Raw genomic sequence first — 24,289 nt, forward strand, 5'->3', positions numbered from 1 at the left:
CCCCCCCCCCCCCCCCCAAGTTGTGCTTGAGATGAAGGAAGAAGGTTGTGGAATAATTGATCCATAATTCTGTAAATTGTTCTGAGTCTGATGCAGGAAACAGATTGTGTGTCTGTTTGTTTATGAGCGAGGTCATATTTAACAAAATGGAATTCTAAACGTGGATTTAAACATTTGTGTCGCTTATATGATGGATGTAGGAATCAGAGAATATAATTATAGTTAGGGTTGGTTATTGAGAACCGGTTTCATTTTAGAACCAGTTCCAAATTTCCAAGAACCGTGGATTCGATAAGACAAGTGCATTTCGATTCCGCTTATCGATTCCTGTGTGCTGATTTTTGTTCATGGTATTCAGCTGCAAAAGAATGTTTTGCAAGAAAGACAGAATAAATATGTTTGGTATTAAATGTTTGTTTTTTATATCTTATTGGAATCGAAACTGGGAATCATTAAGAATCAGAATCACTCAAATTCAATTGATACTCAACCTAATTATGGTTCTTTTAGTTCTTTTATAGTTCTTTTAAGAAGACCCCAATTGTTAATTAAAATGAATCAATTGTGGCATTTACTACAAAACTTTTTCAAATGTGTTGCTTTTTAGAACTATGTCCATTTTAAAATGCAGTTTTGTCTGCACTCAACCGCTAACTCAGGGTTTCCCAGACAGAGGTTTGTGAGGGAACAGAGAGTTGATGAAAACCTAATAATTAAATTAAATCATACAAATATTTTAATTTTAACATTATTTACATTTTTACAATCAAAATAAAAATCTTACTTAAAAAGATTAAATCTTTCATGAGTTTACCTGCATGTCATGTGTTCATTAACCCTCTGGTGTTGTTCACATGGAGGTTTTTTTTTTTCAAAGAAATTAATGTATTATATAATAGTTGAAAGTTTTTTTATTAATATTTTGTATTTTTAGGGGATTTTGAGGTCCTAAATAATATTTATGGAATAATTATTCTTTTTTTACCTGTTCACCACTTTTTGAGCATAGACCTGAAAATGAAATTTCCAACTTAAACTGTCATAAATCTTGAATGCTTTAGAGCACTTAAGTTGGAGGCTTAAGTTTGGTCTATTTTTAAAGAAGACACTTGACAGATTATTACTAAAGTGAAAAAAGTTAAAGAGTGAAACTAAAAAAAGTTATAGAAGTTTATTATTATGAAACACAAAAGGACTATTTTTACATTTTATATAAATTGGTATCTCAAAAAAAGAGCTTTCATTACGGTTTTGTTTGGGTGCCAAACGTTTCAACTAGATGGAATTCACTTCCCATTCATTTCCAATGCAGTCATTTTTGACCGTGAACAGTACAAGTGTGACTACTTTTTTTCAGGACCATTTAACCTTTCCGAATCATGTCCATGATTTGTGTGTGTGTGTGTGTGTTCACACAGCAAGTGCCAAAACCGGCAAGTTTTGTACCATTCCGATAAAGTCAAAAATTCTAAAAAAAAAAAAAAAAAGTAAAATGTTTCAGTCAAAAATGCCCGAACAGCACCAGAGGGTTAGCCAACGTCAGAGAACCGTGAGCATGTGTTGTTAAATGATTGAAATAATAACTTAATATCTGGGTATTTCAAGTAAATATTTTAGGTCAAATTAAATGGGTTTTGGAATAATAGCAACATCAAACCTGCTTTGTTGACGAGTGCTCGTGTTATCATCAGCCATTCTCTGTATTAAATTTGAGCATGATGCATTGGCATGCTATGTGGTTGTGCGTGCATTTTGGTTGACGATGATGCAGAGAGCGAATGATACAGCAAAAAATGCAGTAAATCATGGAGCTTCTCCAAAAGATGCAGGAAATTGCATCTGAAAGGTAGTAGAAGAGAGAGATCTGTAGGCACCAGCTCATCCGGCCACTGCCAGGCTGTTAAATCAAAGTATCTCTGTGACGATGTGCTGCGATGCTTTCATTTGGCCAAATTTTTGTAAGCAATGTGTAGGCTCACTTTTTACCATGTCGCTGTAAACAACACACAGTAATTCAGGTTGCAGTGTGTTTCTAAACAAAAGCAAGTGGCATGTTGGTCCATACAGATCTTTCATTTTGAAACGCTGCCAGTCTTCTATGAATAGATTTACTACACCGCTTCCAGCCTACACTAGGACATGTGGTACATGTGCTGGTGAAAACAAACAATGAAGATGCCATGTCCATAAATAGGCATTTGGCAAATCACCACATTGTGTGCTTACTTGAACGGTTCACTCAAATGTCTCACAAAAGGACACTGTGAACTACCATTCACAACACATCTATGCTGTTATTCTGTACTTAAATGACACATCCTTAAACTGTTCATTTATTCAAATTTAATGGACATAAGATAACGCTGAAGTTAACACATAGATTAGTGTATAAAGACAATCATCACCCTTTTCGGTTTTCATTAGTGCCCCATGCAAATGAAGTAGTATTATGAGTGACCCTACTGCTGCATAAACCGCTCTGCCACTAAATGAAGCTGTAAATGTCGAGTTGGTGTGCTTTTTTGGTTTGCAAGCAATTCTTTAAGCAGACATCATCAAAATGCATACTGCAGTATGGCAGGTTTTCCTTCATTCCTTTTCATGAAGTACAAGACGATAGAGAAAACAAGATAATTTCATTTAAAAAAAGACTACACTGCACCACAATTTAATGCCATTGTAAACTATCATTTTAAACTGAAGTGTATTGGACAAATTAGAGAATGCTAATTCTAAAGATATTAAAAACTGCAAAAAATAAATAAAAAATGCTTTGACATGTGGCTAGTGGTACCAAGGCCATGGGTTCGAGTCCCAGGGAATCTATGAACTGATAAAATGTATCCCTTAAATGCAATATAAGTGGCTTTGGATAAAAGTGTCTGCCTAGTGCACACATGTACACTACCAGTCAAAGGTTTGGAATAATTAAGATTTAATTATTTTTTCTGCTCACCAAGGCTGCATTTATTTGATCAATTACGATTTAAAATATATATTTTTTTCTATTTTAATATTTTTGAAAATGTAATTTATTCTTGTGAGGGCAACCTATCCATCAGAAATCATTCTAGTATTCTGATTTAGTGCTCAGTCATCATTAATTATTATTTGCTAAAATATTAACATTGGATATCAATGTTGAAAATGTTTTTGCTGCTTAATATTTTTGTGAAAACAGTGATACGTTCTTTGATGAATGAAAGTTCAAAAGTTCAGCATTTATTTGAAATAGAAATCTTTTGTAACATTACAAATGTCTTTACTATCACTTTTGATCAATTTAATGCATTGTTGCTGAATAAAGGCATGGCTTTAGTTTAATTAAATAATTTATTTCTTTCTTTTAAATCTTACTTACCCCAAACTCGTTTTTTTTTAACATTGATAACAATCAGAAATATTTCTTGAGCAGCAAATCAGCATATTAGAATGATTTCTGAAGGATCACGTGACACTGAAGACTGGAGCAATGATGCTTAAAATTCAGCTTTGATTATGCAATTTTGCAATTATGCAATTTATTGACACAGGTACAAATTACATTTTTTTATATATTCAAATAGTAATAATATTACTATTACTTATTACTGTTTTATTTGTATTTTTTGATCAAATAAATGCAGCCTAGGACTTTTTTTCAAAAACATTGAAAAACATCATTATTCCAAACTTTTGACAGGTAGTGTAAACAGATCATTTTATTCATAAAGAGCATCATTAGAATGGGGACCATGTCATTGGGAATGTTGGTCGTTTTAACTGTGAAACCTGTTCAAATGTTAAAGAATGATTAATAGGGCTGGGTAAAAAAAATATATATATTGATTTCTCGATTTTTGTTAATTTCTCAATTTTACAAAACGATATTGATTCTTAAATCCCAAGAATAGATTAGTCTAGCCCAGTGGTTCTCAATTCCAGTCCTCGCGTACCACCGCTTTGCACATTTTTTATGTATCTCTTCAGATGTTTGTTTTATTCGACCGTAAGTGCCCTGCGAAGTGGACATCACCGGATATTCCGCCATGATTCCAGTTCAAAGGGAACGTAGTTCCATTCAAAGGGCATTAAAGTGTGCGAGATGTGAATTTAAATTGTATATAATTTACAGAGGTATATCATGTCACACTTCTCTAGTAAGTTTCATCTGTGACACTGCAGGCTGTTGCGTAGGGCAAATCTGTGAATGAATGTTTGAAGTGAAGTAAACATCAATGGATTTCCTGTGCTCAAGGAGTAGGGAGCACTGAGAACACTGTGTAGGGACCCTGTCAATCGGAACACAGTTTATGCATGGAGCTCTCTTCTAACAAGCTGGTTATCTGAATCAGCTGTGTTAAAGGGGTCATGAACTGAGAAATCAAAATTCCCTCGATCTTGTGACATATAAGAGCTCATCGTACTATAAAGACATCCTGTAAGTTTCAGAACTCAAAACTTTCTTGTTAGTCTAAAAACTGCTTATATTGATGCCAATCTGCCAAAACGACAAGTTGTTGAATGTGCCGCTTTATGACGTAATAGTGTGGCTAAACCCCGCCTCCGCAGAAGATCATCAACGCCTGCGACTGCCTATTTAGCTCCGCCCACCGATTCACGCATGTAGTGTAAATAACGAGAGAGGCAAACGCAGGGCTACACAGAAACCAAACGATAAAGATGCTCCGAAGACAACAAGACGCTGTTCAGTGCCAAGTTGTGGACAAACACAGTCTTTGCATCGCCTTCCTTCTGATCCCAACATTAAGAAAGAGTGGATGAACTTTATTTTTAATGAAGTTCCAGACTGCGTCAGTAAGAACTTGGTCCTTTGTTCACTTCATTTTACCGCGGATTAGTTTACAAAGAAAGAACAATTCAACACAGGATTTTCAGAAAGATTGAAACTAAAAGACGATGCTGTGCTGAATATATTGGATCTGACAGTAATGTCGCACCACACAAGTGTGAGTAACTTTTTATTACGTGATCAATATTGTTATTACAGATTGTTTGAAATGTACTGAGTATTGATGCGTTTTTAACCTAAATCACAGCAGCTTCCATTTATGAAAAAACTGCTAAACTGTTAGCCAATCACAGCAGTGGGCATTTACTTCTGAGTCTACAATCCGCCACACCTATTCAAACAGAGCGTTCAGATGAGGGGGTCAAAACAGGACAGAAAATAGCCCATTACTTCTAAATGATGATGTTTTTGATGTAAAAATTTTGATAACATTATAAGTAGACCTCAGAGAACAGTACAAAATAATAAAAAAAGGCAGTTCATGTCCCCTTTAAATAAGAGAGACATGCAAAATATGCTAAGCGGTGGTACGTGAGGACTGGAATTGAGAACCACTGGTCACTGGCGTGTTTTCAGTTAAAGGATTAGTTCACTTTCAGAATAAAAATTTCCTGAAAATGTAATTACACCCACGTCATCCAAGATGTTCATGTCTTTCTTTCTTCAGTCACAAAGAAATTAAGGTTTTTGAGGAAAACATCCCAGGATTTTTCTCCATATAATGGACTTCAATGGGGACAAACGGGTTGAAGGTCCAAATTGCAGTTTCAGTGCAGCTTCAAAGGGCTCTACACGATCCCAGCCGAGGAATACGGGTCTTATGTAGAGAAACAATCAGTCAGTTTCTTAAAATAAAAATGTATAGTTTTTAAACCACAAATGCTTGTCTTGCACTAGATGGACTTCATGCATTACGCAATCACGTTGGAAAGGTCACGTGTGATGGAGGCGGAAGCACCAACCCAGTGTTTACAAAGTGAACGTGCAAAGAAAGTCAAACGCCCTTTACAAAAAAATGGTAAAACAGTGATGTCGGACAATTTTGAAGTTGGAGGAGAAAATGAGATGGAGTTTTTCGCCCAACCCTACCTTTCTGAACTGGAGTACACAGACGAAGAGCTAACCGCGCGTGACCTTTCCAACGTGATTACATAATGCGTGAAGTCGAGCTAGTGCAAGACGTGCATATGTGGTTAAAAAGTATATACATTTTTATTTTTATTTTTTTAGAAAATGGCTGATCGTTTTGCTAGATAAGACCCTTACTCCTCGGCTGGGATCGTGTCGAGCCCTTTGAAGCTGCACTGAAACTGCAATTTGGACCTTCAACCCGTTGGCCACCATTGAAGTCCATTATATCCCGGAATGTTTTCCTCAAAAACCTTAATTTCTTCGTAGACAGAAAGACATGAACATCTTGGATGACATTGGGGTAAATTATCAGTGAATTTTTATTCTGGAAGTGAACTAATCCTTTAATGAACGGAACATTTATACTAGCGTGCCTCCCATCCAGTAAATCACAATAAGCTTTGTGCTTTGTTACTGAAATTAACAAAGATTTCAAATTCTGCCCATTTTATTACAATATTCAAACGCTAAATATCATTTTGGTGCTGTTTAATTTAGAGTGACAGATCGCTGTCCAGTTTGCAGCCAGAAATAAACATGAATGAACATCTGAAGGTATGTTAAAAGAAAGAGTACAACTTACCAAAATCCGTTTCCTGTCTCATGTAATCACTCAATCTGTGTTTCAACCGCACAAAGACGTCAATATAACAGCTTGTAAACAATGTCATGTAACGTCACATTTACCTCAGAAAAAAACATATTCGGTGACAATACGCTCGTTAGTCAGATAGAAAAATTAACTGTAGAGTGGAGCATTTTGCTAAATATATGCACCATATAACATATTCATTATAATTTTTACTGTTCTTCAATGTTTAATTTATGTTTGAATAAATATATCAAGTTTTTATGAAAGCCACCATTTAAATGTTTATATTTCAAAAAAGGAATTGGAGTATATATAATTATGTATAATAATGTATTATGAAACTTTCTTTTATAAAAACTTAATTGAGTGTAATTTAAGCGTTTGTATACAAATCAGTTAATTTGAACCTCCAATATTATAGAAATTGAGTACAAACTGACTGCTGTATATTTTACAGCATTAGTTGAGATTTTTTTTTCCTTGAGAAAATTTGGCATGTACTGTACCTGATATATATCCAAAATAACTGATATTGAATCAGATCGAATGGAATCGAATCGCAAGCTTGTGAATCAGACTTGAATCAAATCGTGAAATTTGTGCCAAAATCCAGCCCTATTAAGTAACCTCTCCACCTCCTCCCTGCCTCTTAGGTAACAGAGATGAACGAGGCCCTTTCCAACGAGGAGAGGAACCTGCTCTCTGTGGCCTACAAGAACGTGGTGGGCGCGCGCCGTTCCGCCTGGCGCGTCATCTCCAGCATCGAGCAGAAGACCTCCGCTGACGGCAACGAGAAGAAAATCGAGATGGTCCGCGCTTACCGTGAGAAAATCGAGAAGGAGCTGGAGGCCGTGTGCCAAGACGTACTCAACCTCCTCGACAACTTCCTGATCAAGAACTGCAGCGACACCCAGCACGAGAGCAAAGTCTTCTTCCTGAAGATGAAGGGCGACTACTACCGTTACCTGGCGGAGGTGGCCACGGGCGAAAAGAAAGCCACGGTGGTGGAGTCTTCTGAGAAGTCTTACAGCGAGGCCCATGAGATCAGCAAAGAGCACATGCAGCCTACACACCCCATCCGCCTGGGCCTGGCGCTCAATTACTCGGTCTTCTACTACGAGATCCAGAACGCACCCGAGCAGGCCTGCCATCTGGCCAAGACGGCTTTCGACGACGCTATAGCTGAACTGGACACCCTGAACGAGGACTCCTACAAAGACTCCACGCTCATCATGCAGCTCCTGCGAGATAACTTGACGCTCTGGACGAGCGATCAACAAGACGACGAGGGAGGCGAAGGCAACAATTAAACATTGAAGAAAAGAGAAGATCTTTGAGACCCTTTTCCTCTCAGCCGTAACATAAAACACGCGTGCTCACACAACAAAGAAAAACAAAACAAGTATGTTACATGAAAAAATTCACAAAAGGGGGCATGATGGAACTGTGTCAGCCATGTTTGCTGATTGCAAAGCAGCGCAGTTTTCTTTATTATCCACAAAATTACAATTGAGAGAAATATGCTAGTTATAAAGAACGGTATGTCTCAAAAAAATTTAAGAAGTAGCTTAAAAATAATAAATTAAACCTCTCTTTCTGGGACGTTTACTTGACACTTTGAGGAAGAAGCTTGTCAGTACATCAGTCGTTTCTAAATGGCTGAAGGGTTACGCTAAACCCACTGGTATAGGTACTGTTATTGTAGTGAAATACGAAGTGGAGCTGCTTATATTCATTTACATTGTGAGTAAAGAGTACTTTAAAGCGACAAGGGTGGGCTTAACTGACAAAAAAAATCTTTAAGTGAAAACTTGAATGTTCTCGCCTCGCAGGTATTTGCAAACAGGCTGCACTGGACGTAAACGGTCATGTTTTTGTCTGATATACGTTCATAGGGATTCTGAATGGCACCCACTAATGTTTACGTCAAACTGGTTATCTGTGCCATTGATGATACACATCATTAGTATGCATCTCACATCGGAACTACACAAAACTACTGTATTACAGTAATGTTGATTAGGTTTTCAAAAATAACAGTTATGACTTCCCTAGTACATGTATTGCCTTTTCAATCCAAAGCTAAAACCGTTTTCTAATCGTTATTGTTATCATTATTATTATGGACACCGTTTAAAAAAATCACCAAGCCTGACCCACATTGTACAAGAAAATGAGATTTGATTTTAAAGCACAGAAGAGTAGTTCTAAACATTATCGATTAAAAAAAAAAAAGACGGTACAGGCAAGAAATAAAATTTTACAAAAAGAAAGAAAAAACTAAACTGTCCAATGCTTAGCAGAAAAGCAATGCCTAATCACTTGGTTTGATACACTCAATTAATATTACTGGTACCATAGACTATTTTTTGTTATTCAATTAATTTATTGAGTTTTTGACAGTGCACTGGCATAAAATTGCTTTGGTTCTTTTTTTTTTTTATTCTCATGAAATGCACTTGCCTATTATACTGTTTCTCAGTGTAGGACGATTACAGCTCCAATATTCTTGATAATACAATATTGTGCATGCTGGTGATGTATTTATATACCATAGCTCGACTTTATTAACTTTAAAAACTGTAGATGTTATGTATTCATATGAACACGAAATGACAAGAATTTAATCTGATTATTTTCTATTTATTACTTTCTATTGGATTGTTTCAATCGGTTATGATTTTTTTCCTTATATATTTTTTGCTTGCTGAAGTATGCTATACCAAAACAGTGCGTGTTTACCATGAATTAATCTGTTATGGATGTTGCTCTAGTGACATGCGATTCTTGTATTTGGTTTTTAATAAACAAAAAAGGAAGTGAAAAGACAAAAAAAAAAAGAGAAAACGCCATTTCTGGTGTTTTTTGTCACAGTAAATTATGATTATATTGTGAAACGATTAATGTTGTTCTTAAAATTCCTTTTCTGTGCTTTCTTCGGTCAAATTCTACTGTGAGATATTGCTGTAATAACAGTGTTTGTTTTTTTCCTCCTCAGAATCTGTTTCTGTTGGAACATTACCTATTCTTATGATTTCTGTTTTCTTTCTTTTTCCTCGTCTAATGGTATAAATGTAAGTCAAGTAGCGGTTGCACAAAAGAAACATAATGATAATAATAATGATAATTAAAAAAATAAAACATGACTGTGCTCTTCTAACCACCATTTCCGTGCTGTCTAGTACGTGACTGAGTCATTTCCTGTTGACCTCATCAGAGAAAACATGATGTACTATTATTAATAAGTGCAAGTCCAATGGCACTAGTAGTCAGATAATAGTGAACAACATTGTTTGAGCTCATGTTTCCCCTCCCATTCGGTGCCATCCCGTGCCATCTCCTAGATGACTGAAGGCTGTCTCTGCTAATGCTTTGCTTAATGCTAGCATCTGCCACACAGTTAGAGCCAACAGATCTGCTTTATTTTAAAGTTAATTCGGGTGAAGCTGGTATTCTTTAAAGGGATAGTTTACCCAAAAATACAGTCAACATCAAGTTCTTCCAAACCTGTATGAATTTCTTTCATCTGCTGAACACAAAAGATGATATGTTGAAGAATGTGGGTAACCGTACGGTTTCTGGTCCCCACTGACTTCCATAGTATTTTTTTCATACTATGGAAGTCAATGGGGACCACTAACTGTTTGGTTACCAACATTCTTCAAAATATCTTTTGAAAATGTAAAACAAAAATGCATTTTTCATTGAATTATCCCTTTAACCTCATCTTTTCCAAAGGTATTGATAAGATGGGTATAGAGAGAGTGAGATAATCACTTTTGTAATGTTATAGGGTTGCAATGGGGCCGAAATTTTTTGGAAACTTTACAGGATTTTTAGGAAACTTATGGAAATTTCTGGAAAGTTTCCAGAAATTTTCCGCCCCTTTGCAACCATAAATGTTCATATTCATTAAGCGTGCTAATGAAAGCTATGACTCTATAAAAGAGAGCGTTTATACGATGTCATTTTCAACTAAAAACTGACTTTTTATGCGTTTTGGTCGTTCATTTACATGACAATGGCATTTTGGAGGCCTGAAAATGCAAACTATTGAAAACGGGTTTCAAATTGCATATTTTTTGGAAACAATACCATTAGCAACTCTGTGGAAATTATAAAAATGTGAATAAGTGAAAACAGTGACACGCATGCATATTTCGTGTTCAGTCTATAGGCACGTGCTAGTTTCTTTACAAAGTGACACTGCCAACGACTGGCCTGGCATGCAAAATACAGTGTTTTTAGTCGTTTTTGAGGACCTGTATGAATGCGGATCATTTTGTCATCTGTATGCAAAACTTTTCAAAAATGCAAAGGAAAAACCTTTCCGTTTTGTTCATTAATATGGATGGTACACCAGTTCGAATATGCTAATGATACACTAATTAAACGCATTCTTTTTAAAAATTTGACGTTTACTCAAAGTGACTGAATGGCAAAAATTATTAGTACTTACATAAATACGTAACAGCTTGATACTGCAAAAAATTACCAATGTTTCATAGGCAAATACTAATAAAATGGTGCCCTTGTGCTCCAGGATAGCTGTATACCAAGTATAAGCCACAAACTCCAGTCCAAAGTCAAGTAGGCAATCTGCCTGAGTACACTCTTAAAAATAAAGGTGCTTCAAAAGGTTCTTCAAGCGATGCCATAGAAGAACCATTTTTGGTTCCACAAAGAACCATTCAGTCAAAGGTTCTTTAAAGAACCATCTCTTTCTTACCTTTTTATAATCTGAAGAACCTTCTTTCGCCACAAAGAACCTTTTGTGAAACAGAAAGGTTCTTCAGATGTTAAAGGTTCTTTATGGAACCATTTAGACAAAAAGGTTCTTCTATGGCATCGTGAAGCACCTTTATTTTTAAGAGTGTAAGATGGAGTCAGTAGGGCAGACAAAGGCACGTTGAACTGATTCCTACAGCACAAGCAAATATTGATTCAGTGAGGGGTTGATGAGTTTGTGTGAACATTATACCATCAGGCAAAGAGAATGGGAAATCAATGATTACAAACAAAAGACGCAAGGCCAGCGAGTCTGGCAAAGCCTGTCAGTAGCAAGAGGATGCCTGATCACTTTTGTCCAAACCCCATTACTAATCATAATATGATCTGGAAGACCAATCTTTTTGCATAGACCTTGCACTTATGAAACAATTTCTTGCACACTTTATTCAATGTAATTAGTGATTGAAGAATAAATAGTAAAAAGTTGCAGCTAATGATCAGCTACTACTGAGTGTCCCTGCTTACGCTTGAAAACAGACTTCATTTTCTTTATGCAATTATTTGTTTATTTTCTTTTGATTTTGTGAGATTCACCCATTAGTTTCTGACAGGAAGGTATATGGATAAACACTATTTCAATCCATAATAATTTTTGTCTAAATTACTAATCATGTTTTTTTGTATGTTACAGAAGTACTAGGGTAATAGTAGTTCAAATCCAAACACATTGACGATAACGATAGTGTAAAACACTATGAGTAAATCACCTTTGAATACAACCGATTTATTCAAAAACAATGATTCATTCAAAAACGATGACCGAGTCATTGAATCATTCAACCGATTCACTTCACTCAAATTAACCATTATTCGTATTTAAAAACTTTAACACATCAATACTGTCATTCTCCTAGAGGCATATAATGTCTAGCCTAATTTATCTATAAGTAGGTCAGGGAAACTACCTTAAAATCTTGTACAATAAATATATACATTAAAGCATAACATTTACATTTTTTGGACTTCCTTTATCCCACATACGCCAATGAATCCCACCTGACGAACTCTAATAAAACTTACCATCGATTTCAGAGTGCTGTATCCCCAAAGAACACATTCAAACCGACCTCAGGGGACAGGGAATGAATTAACATTTACAGAGGAACTACGCCATTTTTTGTGTAGTGCGATTGTTTTTGCTGCACTAACTATAGTTTAACCATGGTATTTGTAGTAAAACTATGGTTACACACATGGTAATCAATACGCCAAAAAACATGGTACTGCACTTTTACTATAATAAAACCATGGTTATTTTTTGTAAGGGAAAGCTGCTATGTTAAAAAAAAAATCTCATTGTTATTATACACAGAAGAATCCATTGCAGAGGGATTCACAATCTCATGGCCAATGGTTTCTCTTCTGTCTCTTGAACAAGTAAAATCTCAGTTTGTCCTACTGTAGGTGAATAAAATAGCATGACTAATGCATGAAAGCATTAAATTCTTTTAACCATTGTTTAAAAACCAAGAAAATCCTAAGCATGTGCTGCCGAATTCCCAAAATGCAACTTTGCCTTCATTCTCCTATTTCTGATTAGGTTTGTGATGTGGACTAATTATTAGATAAACAGCAGAACTTCAAACAAATCCTGAAACATGTTCTGAAGTCAAGCTTAAAGTCATGTATTTGCCAGCTTGCACTACAGAACCATCTTGTACAATGTTGAAATAGGTTCCTTATTGCATAGTTTCCATAAAGCATCCCTCAAATGTGCATGTGCTGAAATATTGCCAGTTGTTAATCCATAAGAGTTAGAGTTTAATCAGATCTAGCACTCAGTCCTTTTACATTTCTTTTTATGTTCTCCTTTGGCCAATTCACAGTGCTCTCTCTGTATTTAATATAATAGATAAATTGCACCCCAATTGGCTTTTATAACATTTTGGCAGTCGTATCAATATTATTGAAGTGAGAGTTAGTGAGACGGAGTCTTGGGAGAGCTGGCCTACTTTAGCGTTTCAGCTGACAGTGTGCATGCGCGCGCATCTGTGGTTCCTCCAATCAAACCCTCGGCTCATATCACTACAGTGAAGACTGGACTGTTCTCTGGCTCGGAAAAGGACAGCTGGTAAAATAAGGAATGGATGGATGCAAAGATGAAAGAGGCAATATATGGGAAAAAGATCAAGCTTTGCAGAAGAACAGTGCAGTGAAACATACAGAGCAAATAATGGCTTTGGTTTTGGTTTCTTGACACTTCACCCATCTGGAGTTAGTTGGACAATCAATTTCCTTCAATCTCATGCCATTGGTTTATGTCAATGTTGCTATGTCAGGCCACTTAAACTAGGAATATATTTAAATTGCCAGAGTGTTTACACAAGGAAGAGGTCACAGTTGTTTATGCATATAAAGCTGGAATATGAGCATTTTAACATCAACTTAAATTCATCTAGACTATACAGCCTAAAACTCATCAAGATGCACATACTGTACATTTTTGTGCATTCATATTTGTAGTGCACCTATCCAAACGGGGAAAACTTCATTGCTTTTATAACGCATTATCATTTTAATACACAAAATGAACATGAAATGCATGACAGTTGGTAAATCTAAAATTACATAATGATCACAGCGCATTGCGCTTTCACGACTACACTATGAAATGCATTATGCATGAAACATTTAAAACAATGTCTATTACTTATTAAAGGGGGTTCTACCAGATTCTATCTCATCGCTGCTATTTTAAGGCACCTCTTACAGTTACAGTCAATAACCATATTGATTTTATGTTTCAATTCATGAAAGATATGATAAAATTGTTTCTGTTGTGTGAGAGAGATGACTTAGCATTTCACTTCTGTCATAAGCAAGTCCAGTCAGAATGTGCATGTTTATCTGATTTTGAAGGGACATTCTTGGAATTCTTCAAAACTGGTCAAATGTGGTAACATGGAATAATAAATAATTGTGATCAGACACATAAACGCCAGATAATACAGACTGGAGATGTTTATTACCATTTCTACCATGAGGATATTCAGACATACAGCTCATGATGGGAAAGCCTTTATTACAGTCATTTAAAACATTATGTAATGCCTCATAATACAAAAAACAAAGAGTCCCTGCTGTTCTACTGGCTGAGACGACTGATGTGAGGAAACCATATTGTTATGCTTCCTGCAGTTAAACAGCATGGTGATATCTGTTTGATAAAGTCAAAATTAAACTTTTTTTTTTCAGGTTATCCTTCATTTTATCCATCAGGAATTGATGTGATGGTGAAAAGTTTCATGTAAGAATGAAAACAGATTGATTTGAAAAAGGCTGCAATGTTGTAACCTAAAACAATGGCTAAAAAGCTACAGTATTCGACTGCTGGTCAACATTAACTAATAGCTAACCTGGACGAGGTGACATAAGCAGGAAAAAAAAGTTTCAGGCAGAGTAACGTATTACATTTTGATGAAATATTATGAAAACAAACATCATTTTACTGTGTTTGGCTGCATGTTTGCTAGTGGTTAAAAAAATGGTGTAAAAACTGTAGTTCCTGCTCCTGAAGAAATGTCATAGTCATAATTCACCTCAAAATCAAAAGGAAAAAATAGCAATTTTTTTGCTTACAGACCATCCATATGTTAGAACAGTTTGAATTGTGACATTATGTTCAGTTCTTACATTACTGTAATGCAAAAACATCACATTCTCACTGAATAAAATCAATCTCTCCAGACAATATTTAAAAATACATACAGTATAATTAAATTCTGTAAAACACATGCTATATGCAAAATTATATTTTAACATGTTCTTTAACTTGTAAATAATACTTTTTTTTAATTACAATAATGAGAATTTGGGGTAAAATGTTTCATTGTCATGAAAATTATGTTGCAATGCAAATATAATTTTGCATTTAATCTTTTTGATTTAGGGGTGAAATATGAGCATGTTTTCTAGAGATTGGTGTGTACACAGTGGTTGTGATTTACTACAAGTAGAAGAGAGGAGGATGAGAAAGGAGACAAGGATGAAAAGGAGTGATGTAAAAAATGAGATGGGAATGCACTATGGGAATCCATCCTCTCATACCTGTAGTTTACAAAGACTAGAAGTTGCAAGACATTAAAATGGAATTTGCTTTTGTGAACAAGCTCAAAGTACCGTTGTGATCTGCCTGTCTGTCTGTCTGTGTGTGTGTGTGTGTGTGTGTGTGTGTGTGTGTGTGTGTGTGTGTGTGTCGTAGTGCTCAGGGCTTCTTTGTCGTGCTAGCAGTCACTGCGCTGCCTGTGTTAACAGGGATGTTGATTTCAGAGCCCAGGATGGCAGGTTTGGGCAGAGGAGCTTCAATGGTCAGGACGCCCTCAGGAGACAGAGAGGAGGTGATCTTCTCAGAGTCCACACCAGAGGGCAGACTGGAACACAAGACAATCAGATTACATTCATGAAATCACAGCTCCAGACAAAAGGTCGTCTTTAGACAAGCATCACATCAAATTTTAAATCTATATGACTTATCTAGAGAATATTTTCTATTATATTTGTCCTATTTATTTCATTAGGTCTAAAACTACTACACTAAAATGAAGTTACTTAAGTTATTGGAGTATGTTTTACAATTAAAAAAAAAAAACTATTCCAGTTTTTCTTCTTTAAAATTTCAAGATTAATTAAATGTGTTACTTGCAATTTTGTTGTAATTGTGAAATTTGCTAACAATTTATCTGAGTGAAATTTGTTTCTAAACCTAATTTTGTCATTAAAGTATCTGAAATAACAAATTTTGCAATGAATGCAAAAATGCCATTAAGACATTTTGCAATGAAATGCTATTTCAGTTTTTCTACTTTCCTTGTTTAATTCAATGTGTTGCTCACCTTTTCTTTGTAATTGTGAAACTTAGTAGCAATTTTACAGTGTACTTTTTCATTGAAGTATCTGCCATACACTCATGAAAAAATGCAATTAAGAAGATTTTAAAAATGCATTTCAAAGCTCTTGAAACTCAAGAGAAATTAACACAAAATATGACCAGAGGTCCACAGACAGTTTCAGTTCTTTTAAAAACAGATGTGAAATAGTATGCAACGTGATGCATGATTCATTGCCAAACCCGTCCCACCCCTTTAGTATTCTCAGGACACTGTGTCTCTTGATCCTCCCTATCAAGTGTGCTTCGTGTGCAGATCTTTAGCATCTCAGTACTTACGTGTATTTCCTGGTAAAACATCTGGACACAAAGCCATGTTCATCCTTCCTCTCCTCATGTTTGCCTGTAAGCAAATCACATGGAAAAGAAAAAAAAAACACACAAATGAATTATCTTTAAACTCCCTCAGATTCTTCAAAACAGCAATGACTGAATTAAAATTTCTCCAACATTAGATAGAATGATCTAAGCTGCTATCCACATATATACTCTTACTGTGTACCAGCAGCTATCTCAGTTGTCTATTTGTATTTATTAGAAACCACACGTATTTATAAGTTTTTATAACTATAAGCAAAAAGAGGATGTTGCATACAAAATGTTTATACTTGAATGGCACAAAGCTGAGAACTTAAGTCTCTGGCCTCTGCATTCTGCACATGCTGCTTTAACTGCATTGTGCTCTGGTTATGTAATATCTCAGAAATTTCTCGGGAAAATCAGCTCCCACCCTACAGAAGATACAAGTTCTCTCAGCAAAGCCTGTTATTCAGCAGCCTTTTTTGTTTTTTTACTTCACACTTGACCACCTCTCTTCCTTTGGGAAGCCTACTTCTTCCACAAAAAGAAAAAAACATGCTTTGGTATACCATAATTATGACAGAAAATGTCAAATTATGAGACACAAAGTCATAGTTATCAGATAAAAGGTTAAAATATTGACACAAGAAATTATGAGATACTAAGTCATAATTATGAGATAAAAAATTAAATTCTAACAAAGTGTCAAGATGACGACAAGTCATAATTATGAGACAAAAAGTTGAAATTATGAGATAAAAAGTCATAATTGATACAAAAAGTCCAAATTATGAGATACTAAGTCATAATTATGAGATAAAAAAGTAAATTCTAACAAAGAATCAAGATGATAAGTCATAATTATGAGACAAAAAGTTGAAATTATGAGATAAAAAGTCATAATTGATACAAAAAGTCCAAATTATGAGATACTAAGTCATAATTATGAGATAAAAAAGTAAATTCTAACAAATAGTCAAGATGATGACGTCATAATTATGAGACAAAAAGTTGAAATTATGAGATAAAAAGTCATAATTGATGCAAAAAGTCCAAATTATGAGATACTAAGTCATAATTATGAGATAAAAAATTGATACAAAAAGTCAAAATTATGAGATACTAAGTCATAATTATGAGATAAAAAAGTAAATTCTAACAAAGAGTCAAGATGATGTCATAATTATGAGACAAAAAGTTTAAATTATGAGATAAAAAGTCAGAATTGATACAAAAAGTCCAAATTATGGGATACTGAGTCATAATTATGAGATAAAAATAATTATAATAAAAGTCAAAGTGATAATAAGTCATAATTATGAGATAAAAAGACAATTATAATAAGTCAAAGTGATACTAAGTCATAATTATGAGATAAAACTCAATTATGACAAAATGATATGAGACACAAAGTCATAATTTTGAAAGTTGAAATTCTGACATTAAAAAGTCAAAATTATGAGATATTAAATCATGAGATAAAAAACTAAATTATTACATAAAAGATGAAATTATGACAATATACTAAGTCATAATTATGACATAAAAGTTAATAATTATAACAGTCAAATTATATGTCATAATTAGTTTTATCTCGTAGTATTGACTTCTTTTGTCATTGATTTTATCATAATTTTATATATATATATATATATATATATATATATATATATATCTCTTTATTACAAAAGATTTTTATTTCAATTAAATTCTGTTCAAATAAACTTTGTTCATCAAAATTTTGTTATGTCATAATTATGATTTTTTTTCTTAATGTAGCAGAAATGGGCTTCCATACCTCCTGGACATTTCCTGCCAAAACAACTAAACAAATCAGATCTAATTTCCTTCCTGAAAGTAAAATATGAACCTTTACAGTTGTTTTCACACACTACAGTTCCCACAAAAAGCATCTGGACACACAACATGTCTGAATATTATTCGTTATATACTGTAGAGGAGATCTTCTTTCCTCACTAGAGTTCACTTTTCTGCATCACGTTTGAATTCTCAATGTGTTTGAATCAGCTGGTGTTTTGGTGATTTTTAGTGGATGTATGAATCAGTTCACACAGGTGTAAAGAATCACATTAACTAGCAACATCATCCACTAACTAACACAATACTGACCGTCTTCAACACTACATCTATTGCTATTGCATCTATGTCAAACCGAACAAGCTTATTTTTGTGAAATGCATCTTTCTCTACAATAAATAACTCTTGCTTTCTTCACTCTTGGATCTAATGCAATGACATTCAGACATTTGTAAGGGTGTCTTCAGTGTTCAAATACTTTTTGAGACACTCTTCTTGGGCTAAATTGTGAAATTATGAAGCAAAGTGCTCACCGGTGATCTCCACCACCCCATCTTTGGTTTTCACCGTCAGCTCCTCTGGGGCAAAGTGATTGACATCCAGGCTGATTTTCCAGGCATCCGGCGTCTGCTTTATCTCAGACATTCCTGAGCTCATCTGTCGGGACAGGGCCCGGCTGTAGTTCGGGGGGTGCATCATGGTCACAGAGGGCGACATCGGAGCCATTGGGCTCTGCATTAAAGGGGACATTTCGGGAAATCCAAAGGGCCGAATGTATCCGGGCCAGTGTGTGGTGGGGAAAGTGGGCATCTCCTCAGAGAAGGGCGGCATCCCGAAAGCTTGATCGAAGACCCGGCTGCCCTGGTACCAGTCGCGGAAAGGGTCCCAGGATGGGCTGTGCATGAAGCTGAAGGGAATGCGTCTCTCGGCCATGGCTGAAGTTTGTTCTTGCTCTGAAAGTTTTCTGGAAAGTGCTGTGTCCTGTTTGGAAGTGCTGAGATTTATAAGAACGTTCTCAGTCGACACTCCCCTTTCCACACTAATGCAACCCCCTCCCATCCAGATATTTATAGAAGTGACTAGAATGTCTATTCACGGACGGCCTCGCACGAGAATGGAATCCAAGGCAAAGGCCTTCCCAAAGCCGGCACCGTTCCTTTCCTGGATGGTTGAACCTGCCTGACTGTCTCACAAACACATTCTCTTGTCATGACACAGACGCAGAGGAATCTGGTGATCAGTGTAAAGCGCACAGAGCGAGTCAGCAGAAACCCACCCCTCTGATAACACAAAGGTGACCAAACACACATGCACTGATTTACAGAATGAATTCGATGAATCTGCACAGAGAACACAAAACAGAGGAAATAAAGTACAGGCAAGCAGGGTTACACTGGGAAAAAAATAATAATAATTGGTGTAGGATTTATTTTTCACTCAATTTTTACTTTTAACTCTGAATTTTCTAGTAATTTCACAAATAATTACTAAGAAACATCAATTAACACACTGAATTAAAAGTGAAACTTTGAAGTAGAAAGACTGAAATAATAATAATAGTAATAAATCATTTTCTTGTAAAATGTAATTTTTGGTTTAATGTAATAACAAAAATAACAACATTTATTTTATTTCAGCAAATTTCTATTTTTTTTTAGTTTAACTTAAACTAGTAAAATACCTAAAACGAAAATACATTTAAAAAATGATTAAAAATACAAGACATTAAAAAGTTAAACAAACAACAACATGATTAAAACTTTAATTACAATTAAAATTAACACACAAAATATAAAACTAAAAACTACCTTAAAATATTAATAAAAGCTGTAATAGTATATAATAAAATAACACTGCAGACAAACAGGGAAACATACTGTAAAAATCAAACAAATGTAGAAAAGCTAGAAAAAAATGACTTATTTTGTTTTGTCATTTTACTGAAATAAAATTAAGCTAGTTGCCAAAGCAACATTTCTCATTTTCATTTAGTTTTACTTCATGTAGTAAAATAAATACAACTAAATAAATTAAAGCTAAATAAAATGAATAAAAACTATATAGATATATTTTTAAAAACGAATACAATTGACAAAAACAACATAATTACTAAACTAAAATTAAAGTGGAAAAAAAAATCGAATTAAAAATATTAACAAAAACTATATCAGAATATCAATGATACTGAAATAACAAAGGGAGGTTTTATTAGATTTATATGATTTCTCTGACAATATCATCACATCTTCATGAACTATATCATATATTAAAGTGAAATATAGAGTTATGATGCATGTGTATCAAATGTTTCATTAAACCCTCCAACAGTGTTGCAGCGCTTTCATTTCTGCATTAAACTCAGACTGTAAATCTCCTGACTGCATGAACACCTCAGTGTCACAGTACATGAGCGTGCTTTCATTCCTGCATCGTGTACGACGCATCGCAAAAAATGCATTCCTGGAGGCCAAACAGTAGGGAGTTAGCAACGCCAGGGTCATGGGTTCGATTCCCAGGAAATGCATGAACTAAACTATAAAGTGTAAACCTTTAATGCACTGCAAGTCGCTTTGGATGAAAGTGTCTGTTAAATACATTCATGTAAGTACACCGATTGCACAGATTGTTTCAGATTGCAATAAGATACAAGAAACTATGAAAATATACAGTAATAAAGATGGACTGACAATACAATATCTGCAGCTAGATATAAAGATATCAAGATTAATAAATAGCTAAAAAATAACACAAATTTTCAATAAAATGAATTCATTTCAACACTTTTATCCAAACTTACAAATGGATAAAAGTGGTTTTAGCAGCTTTTATGGAGTTTGAAACGTTCAGTAAATAAAATTCTGGAAGAAACTAATGGAAGGCATTATAGAAATGACTAGAAAATGTAATTTAAGCCACTGGTTTAGCGCCACAGGACTAAAAATACAACTGATCCATTTCCCCAGGTGATCGGCAGGAGTTTGTGAAGGAGCAGGAACCTTCCAGTCTTCCAGACACAAATCCAGATCACATGAGCATCTACTACAGCATCAGTAACGCCATCTAGTGCCGAAGACACTGAAGACTCTCAAACTGCAATTTCTGCAGCATATAGAATGTATAAAAATAGTACAAAATGAACACTGTACGATATGCCATGTGCTAGTATTGCATTCTACAGTAAGCACTAGAAACGTGTTATTTTAGTATTGGTTATACATTATTATAGCTTTTTATTAATGTTTTGAATCAAATGTTATTTTTATATTTTCAGTTTTAATTTTAAGCTGATGTTTTTTTTGTAATTTTGTTATGAGCTGTTGTCATTTGTTTTTTCAGTTTTGTTCTTTTTTTTAAATATTACTATTTAGGATGTTTTTCTTCTTTTTATGCTATTTAGGATACATTTATTTCAGTTTTATTTATTTATTTATACACTATTATAATTGTATTATTATTAATACATTATTATTATTAATCTATTATTATTATTATATTTATTATTATTATTAAAGTTTTTAATTCGTTTTATTTTTATATTTTCAGTTTTAATTTTTTCAGTTTCATTTTTTTTCTTCCTTTATCTTCTTTTTTATACTATTTAGTATAATTTTTTTTATTTAGTTATTTATTTATACACTATTATAGTTGTATTATTAATAATACATTATTATTATTATTATCATGTTTTATTTTTGTTCTTTTTTTAAATATTACTAGTTAGGAATAATTTATTTCTAGTTTTTTAGTATTTATATTTTTAGTTTATTTATTTATTTAATTATTTATACACTATTATAGTTTTTGTTGTTTTGAATTAGCTTTTATTTTTATATTTTCAGTTTTAATTTTAATCAGATTTTTAGTAATTTTTTTATGAGCTGTTGTAATTTTTCTAGTTTTTTTAATACTATTTTGGATTAATTTGCTTTATTTCAGTTTTGTTTTTATTTATTTATACACCATTATAGTTTTTATTAATGTTTTGAATTAGCGTGTATTTCGATATTTTCAGATTAATTTTATGCTAATTTTTTAGTAATTCTGTCATGAGCTTTTTTTTTTTTTTTTCTCGATTTTTTCTTCAATTTTAGTTTTATTTTTTTTTTTCCAATCAGAAATTTTAGTCAACCTAGTTCACAAGGCAACATTTAAAATTTCATAAACTGTTTTAACAGTAGTTTTCAATAATAACCCTGACAAGAAACAAACGGAAACTCAAAATCAAGAACAGCACATGAAGATAATCCATTTGCAGATACTTTTATTATGTGTTTAATTATGACTGGTCACTAAATCTACTGACTTTATACAGTTGGGAAGTGAGAGCCGTATCAACTCATGTGATGAACTCAACAGCTGTTTGTAAATCAAATAAGACTGAAAAAGGAAGACTGAGGTCCTGCATCACAAGGTTAAAGTTCAATGTAGTCCGCTTCCTTTATTAGCTCTTTCCAGACCTCACAGGAAGATTGAGAAAGAAGAAGAAATCACTGATAAAGGCCAGTTCAGTCTCCATTTGAAGGAGGGAATGAGAGAATAAATAGTACAATAAATCATAACAAATATTTGCAAAATGCAAACTCGTAAAACAACAATCAGTCTTCTGCTCGAAAAAATCATTTCACAACAATTCATCTCAGTTCTGCATTTAAGGTCAACATGAAACTCATTTTATTTCCAAAATCGTGATGCATTTCAGAGTGCAACAGCTTTTTAAAGTAGGATTATAGAAAAATGCAAGATAGAAAATGCATCAGGAATTAATTGGACGATGAAGTTTCTCTGTATGGCAGATGCTTGAGAGGTACAATGTATTTTTGAAGTTGTTTCAGGGACGAAAAATCATGAAGAATCTTTGGAATAATGTGCATTGATGAATCATATAAGACCAGAAGCATTAAGAAAGTAAAGCGAATCAATTCTGATTTCATGTTGACTTTAAAGAACGCAGAAGCTTGTCATTGGAAACGGTCAAAAATGTGTTTCCAACGTACTTTGCAAACAGAAAAATGTGCAACTCCTTATAAAAACAGTTTCTCAGAGCCCAAATTAATAAATAACAAAATAAATATGTAACAAATAATAAATAAATAGCATCACAATGAATAAGTCACCGAATAAATATGCTGAAAAAGACATGTGCGTGTATATTTTTGCAGCCTGGTTTCAGGAAAGTGCATCTACATAGAGACGCGAGTTTAAAAACAACAGAGTTCAGATCAGAACTGTACATGGTGCCTATATAACACAGAGCTCTATTTATATGCACTAAACACAGCCAAAATAGAAGTGGAATACTGTATATAATAAGAAATATCACATCTCCAAAATGGACTGGCATTATAGGTGCATCAGATATGGATTTTCCAAAGAGATCGGAGAGTAACGGACTGACACCCAGAAACGCAGCCTCTCCTCTGCATCATGCCAAGCTTTTCCACATACAAAGCCTTTATATAATCCGCTATAGAACTTGGAATATATAGTGCATAGTTTACAGCCAAAACTTGCAGCGTAAATATTCAAATGGAAACATCCTGATATACACTCATTATAATACAACTTTATAAAAAATAAAAAAAAAACATGAGTTTTTTAATTACTAAATGGGTGAATCTCACAAAAACTGTCAGTCATTTTTCAACAACAACAACAAAAATTGCATAATAAAGATTTATTATTATAATGATTATTATTATTATAATACACATTTAAACCACCCAATTCTCAGTAGGCTAATTTATATTAAAAATCTAAAATCTACAAATCTAAAAAGTCATTTTTTATCCCAAAAGAAAAAAAAAATGTGCATAATAAAAAGTAATTGAAGCATGTATTTTTATTATTATATTACTATATTATTTTCAAGATTCAATTAAACACATTTAAACCACCCAACTGTCAGTAGCTTAAATAAAACATTGTATAAATATTTGTTTAAAATTATTAATAATTAAATAAAAATTATTTATATGAAATA

The 24,289-nt window shown here is 33.9% G+C and overlaps 2 protein-coding genes across 2 annotated transcripts in view; one reads left to right on the top strand and one right to left on the bottom strand.

The window, feature by feature from the left end:
• Nucleotides 1-8,750, top strand: part of LOC107654312 (14-3-3 protein gamma-1-like) — a 19,268-nt gene extending 10,518 nt beyond the window's left edge. Inside the window, exon 2 of the mRNA XM_016441339.1 lies at nucleotides 7,169-8,750. Coding sequence (XP_016296825.1) covers nucleotides 7,169-7,825 — 657 coding nt within the window. The 3' untranslated portion in view covers nucleotides 7,826-8,750. The remainder of the gene's footprint in view (nucleotides 1-7,168) is intronic.
• Nucleotides 8,751-15,183: 6,433 nt separating this feature from the next.
• LOC107654311 (heat shock protein beta-1-like) lies at nucleotides 15,184-19,484 on the bottom strand. The gene is made up of 3 exons (XM_016441338.1): nucleotides 18,843-19,484; nucleotides 16,471-16,534; nucleotides 15,184-15,676 (listed from the first exon to the last, which is right to left on the bottom strand). Exons 1-3 carry the CDS (start codon nucleotides 19,366-19,368, stop codon nucleotides 15,511-15,513), a joined length of 756 nt encoding a protein of 251 aa, XP_016296824.1. The 5' UTR covers nucleotides 19,369-19,484; the 3' UTR covers nucleotides 15,184-15,510.
• Nucleotides 19,485-24,289: the final 4,805 nt, after the last annotated feature.

This window comes from Sinocyclocheilus anshuiensis, unplaced genomic scaffold (assembly GCF_001515605.1).
Source record: "Sinocyclocheilus anshuiensis isolate Anshui unplaced genomic scaffold, SAMN03320099.WGS_v1.1 scaffold163, whole genome shotgun sequence".
Taxonomy (NCBI): Eukaryota; Metazoa; Chordata; class Actinopteri; order Cypriniformes; family Cyprinidae; genus Sinocyclocheilus; species Sinocyclocheilus anshuiensis.

Bases quoted from the DNA above. Each gene is read 5' to 3' on its own strand.
- LOC107654311 (XM_016441338.1), bottom strand. From the start codon at position 19,368: ATGGGAGGGGGTTGCATTAGTGTGGAAAGGGGAGTGTCGACTGAGAAC. The intron at 16,535-18,842 runs GTGAGCACTTTG...ATTTGCTTACAG, and splicing joins TGGGGTGGTGGAGATCACCG to GCAAACATGAGGAGAGGAAG. The intron at 15,677-16,470 runs GTAAGTACTGAG...CTTGTGTTCCAG, and splicing joins TGTTTTACCAGGAAATACAC to TCTGCCCTCTGGTGTGGACT.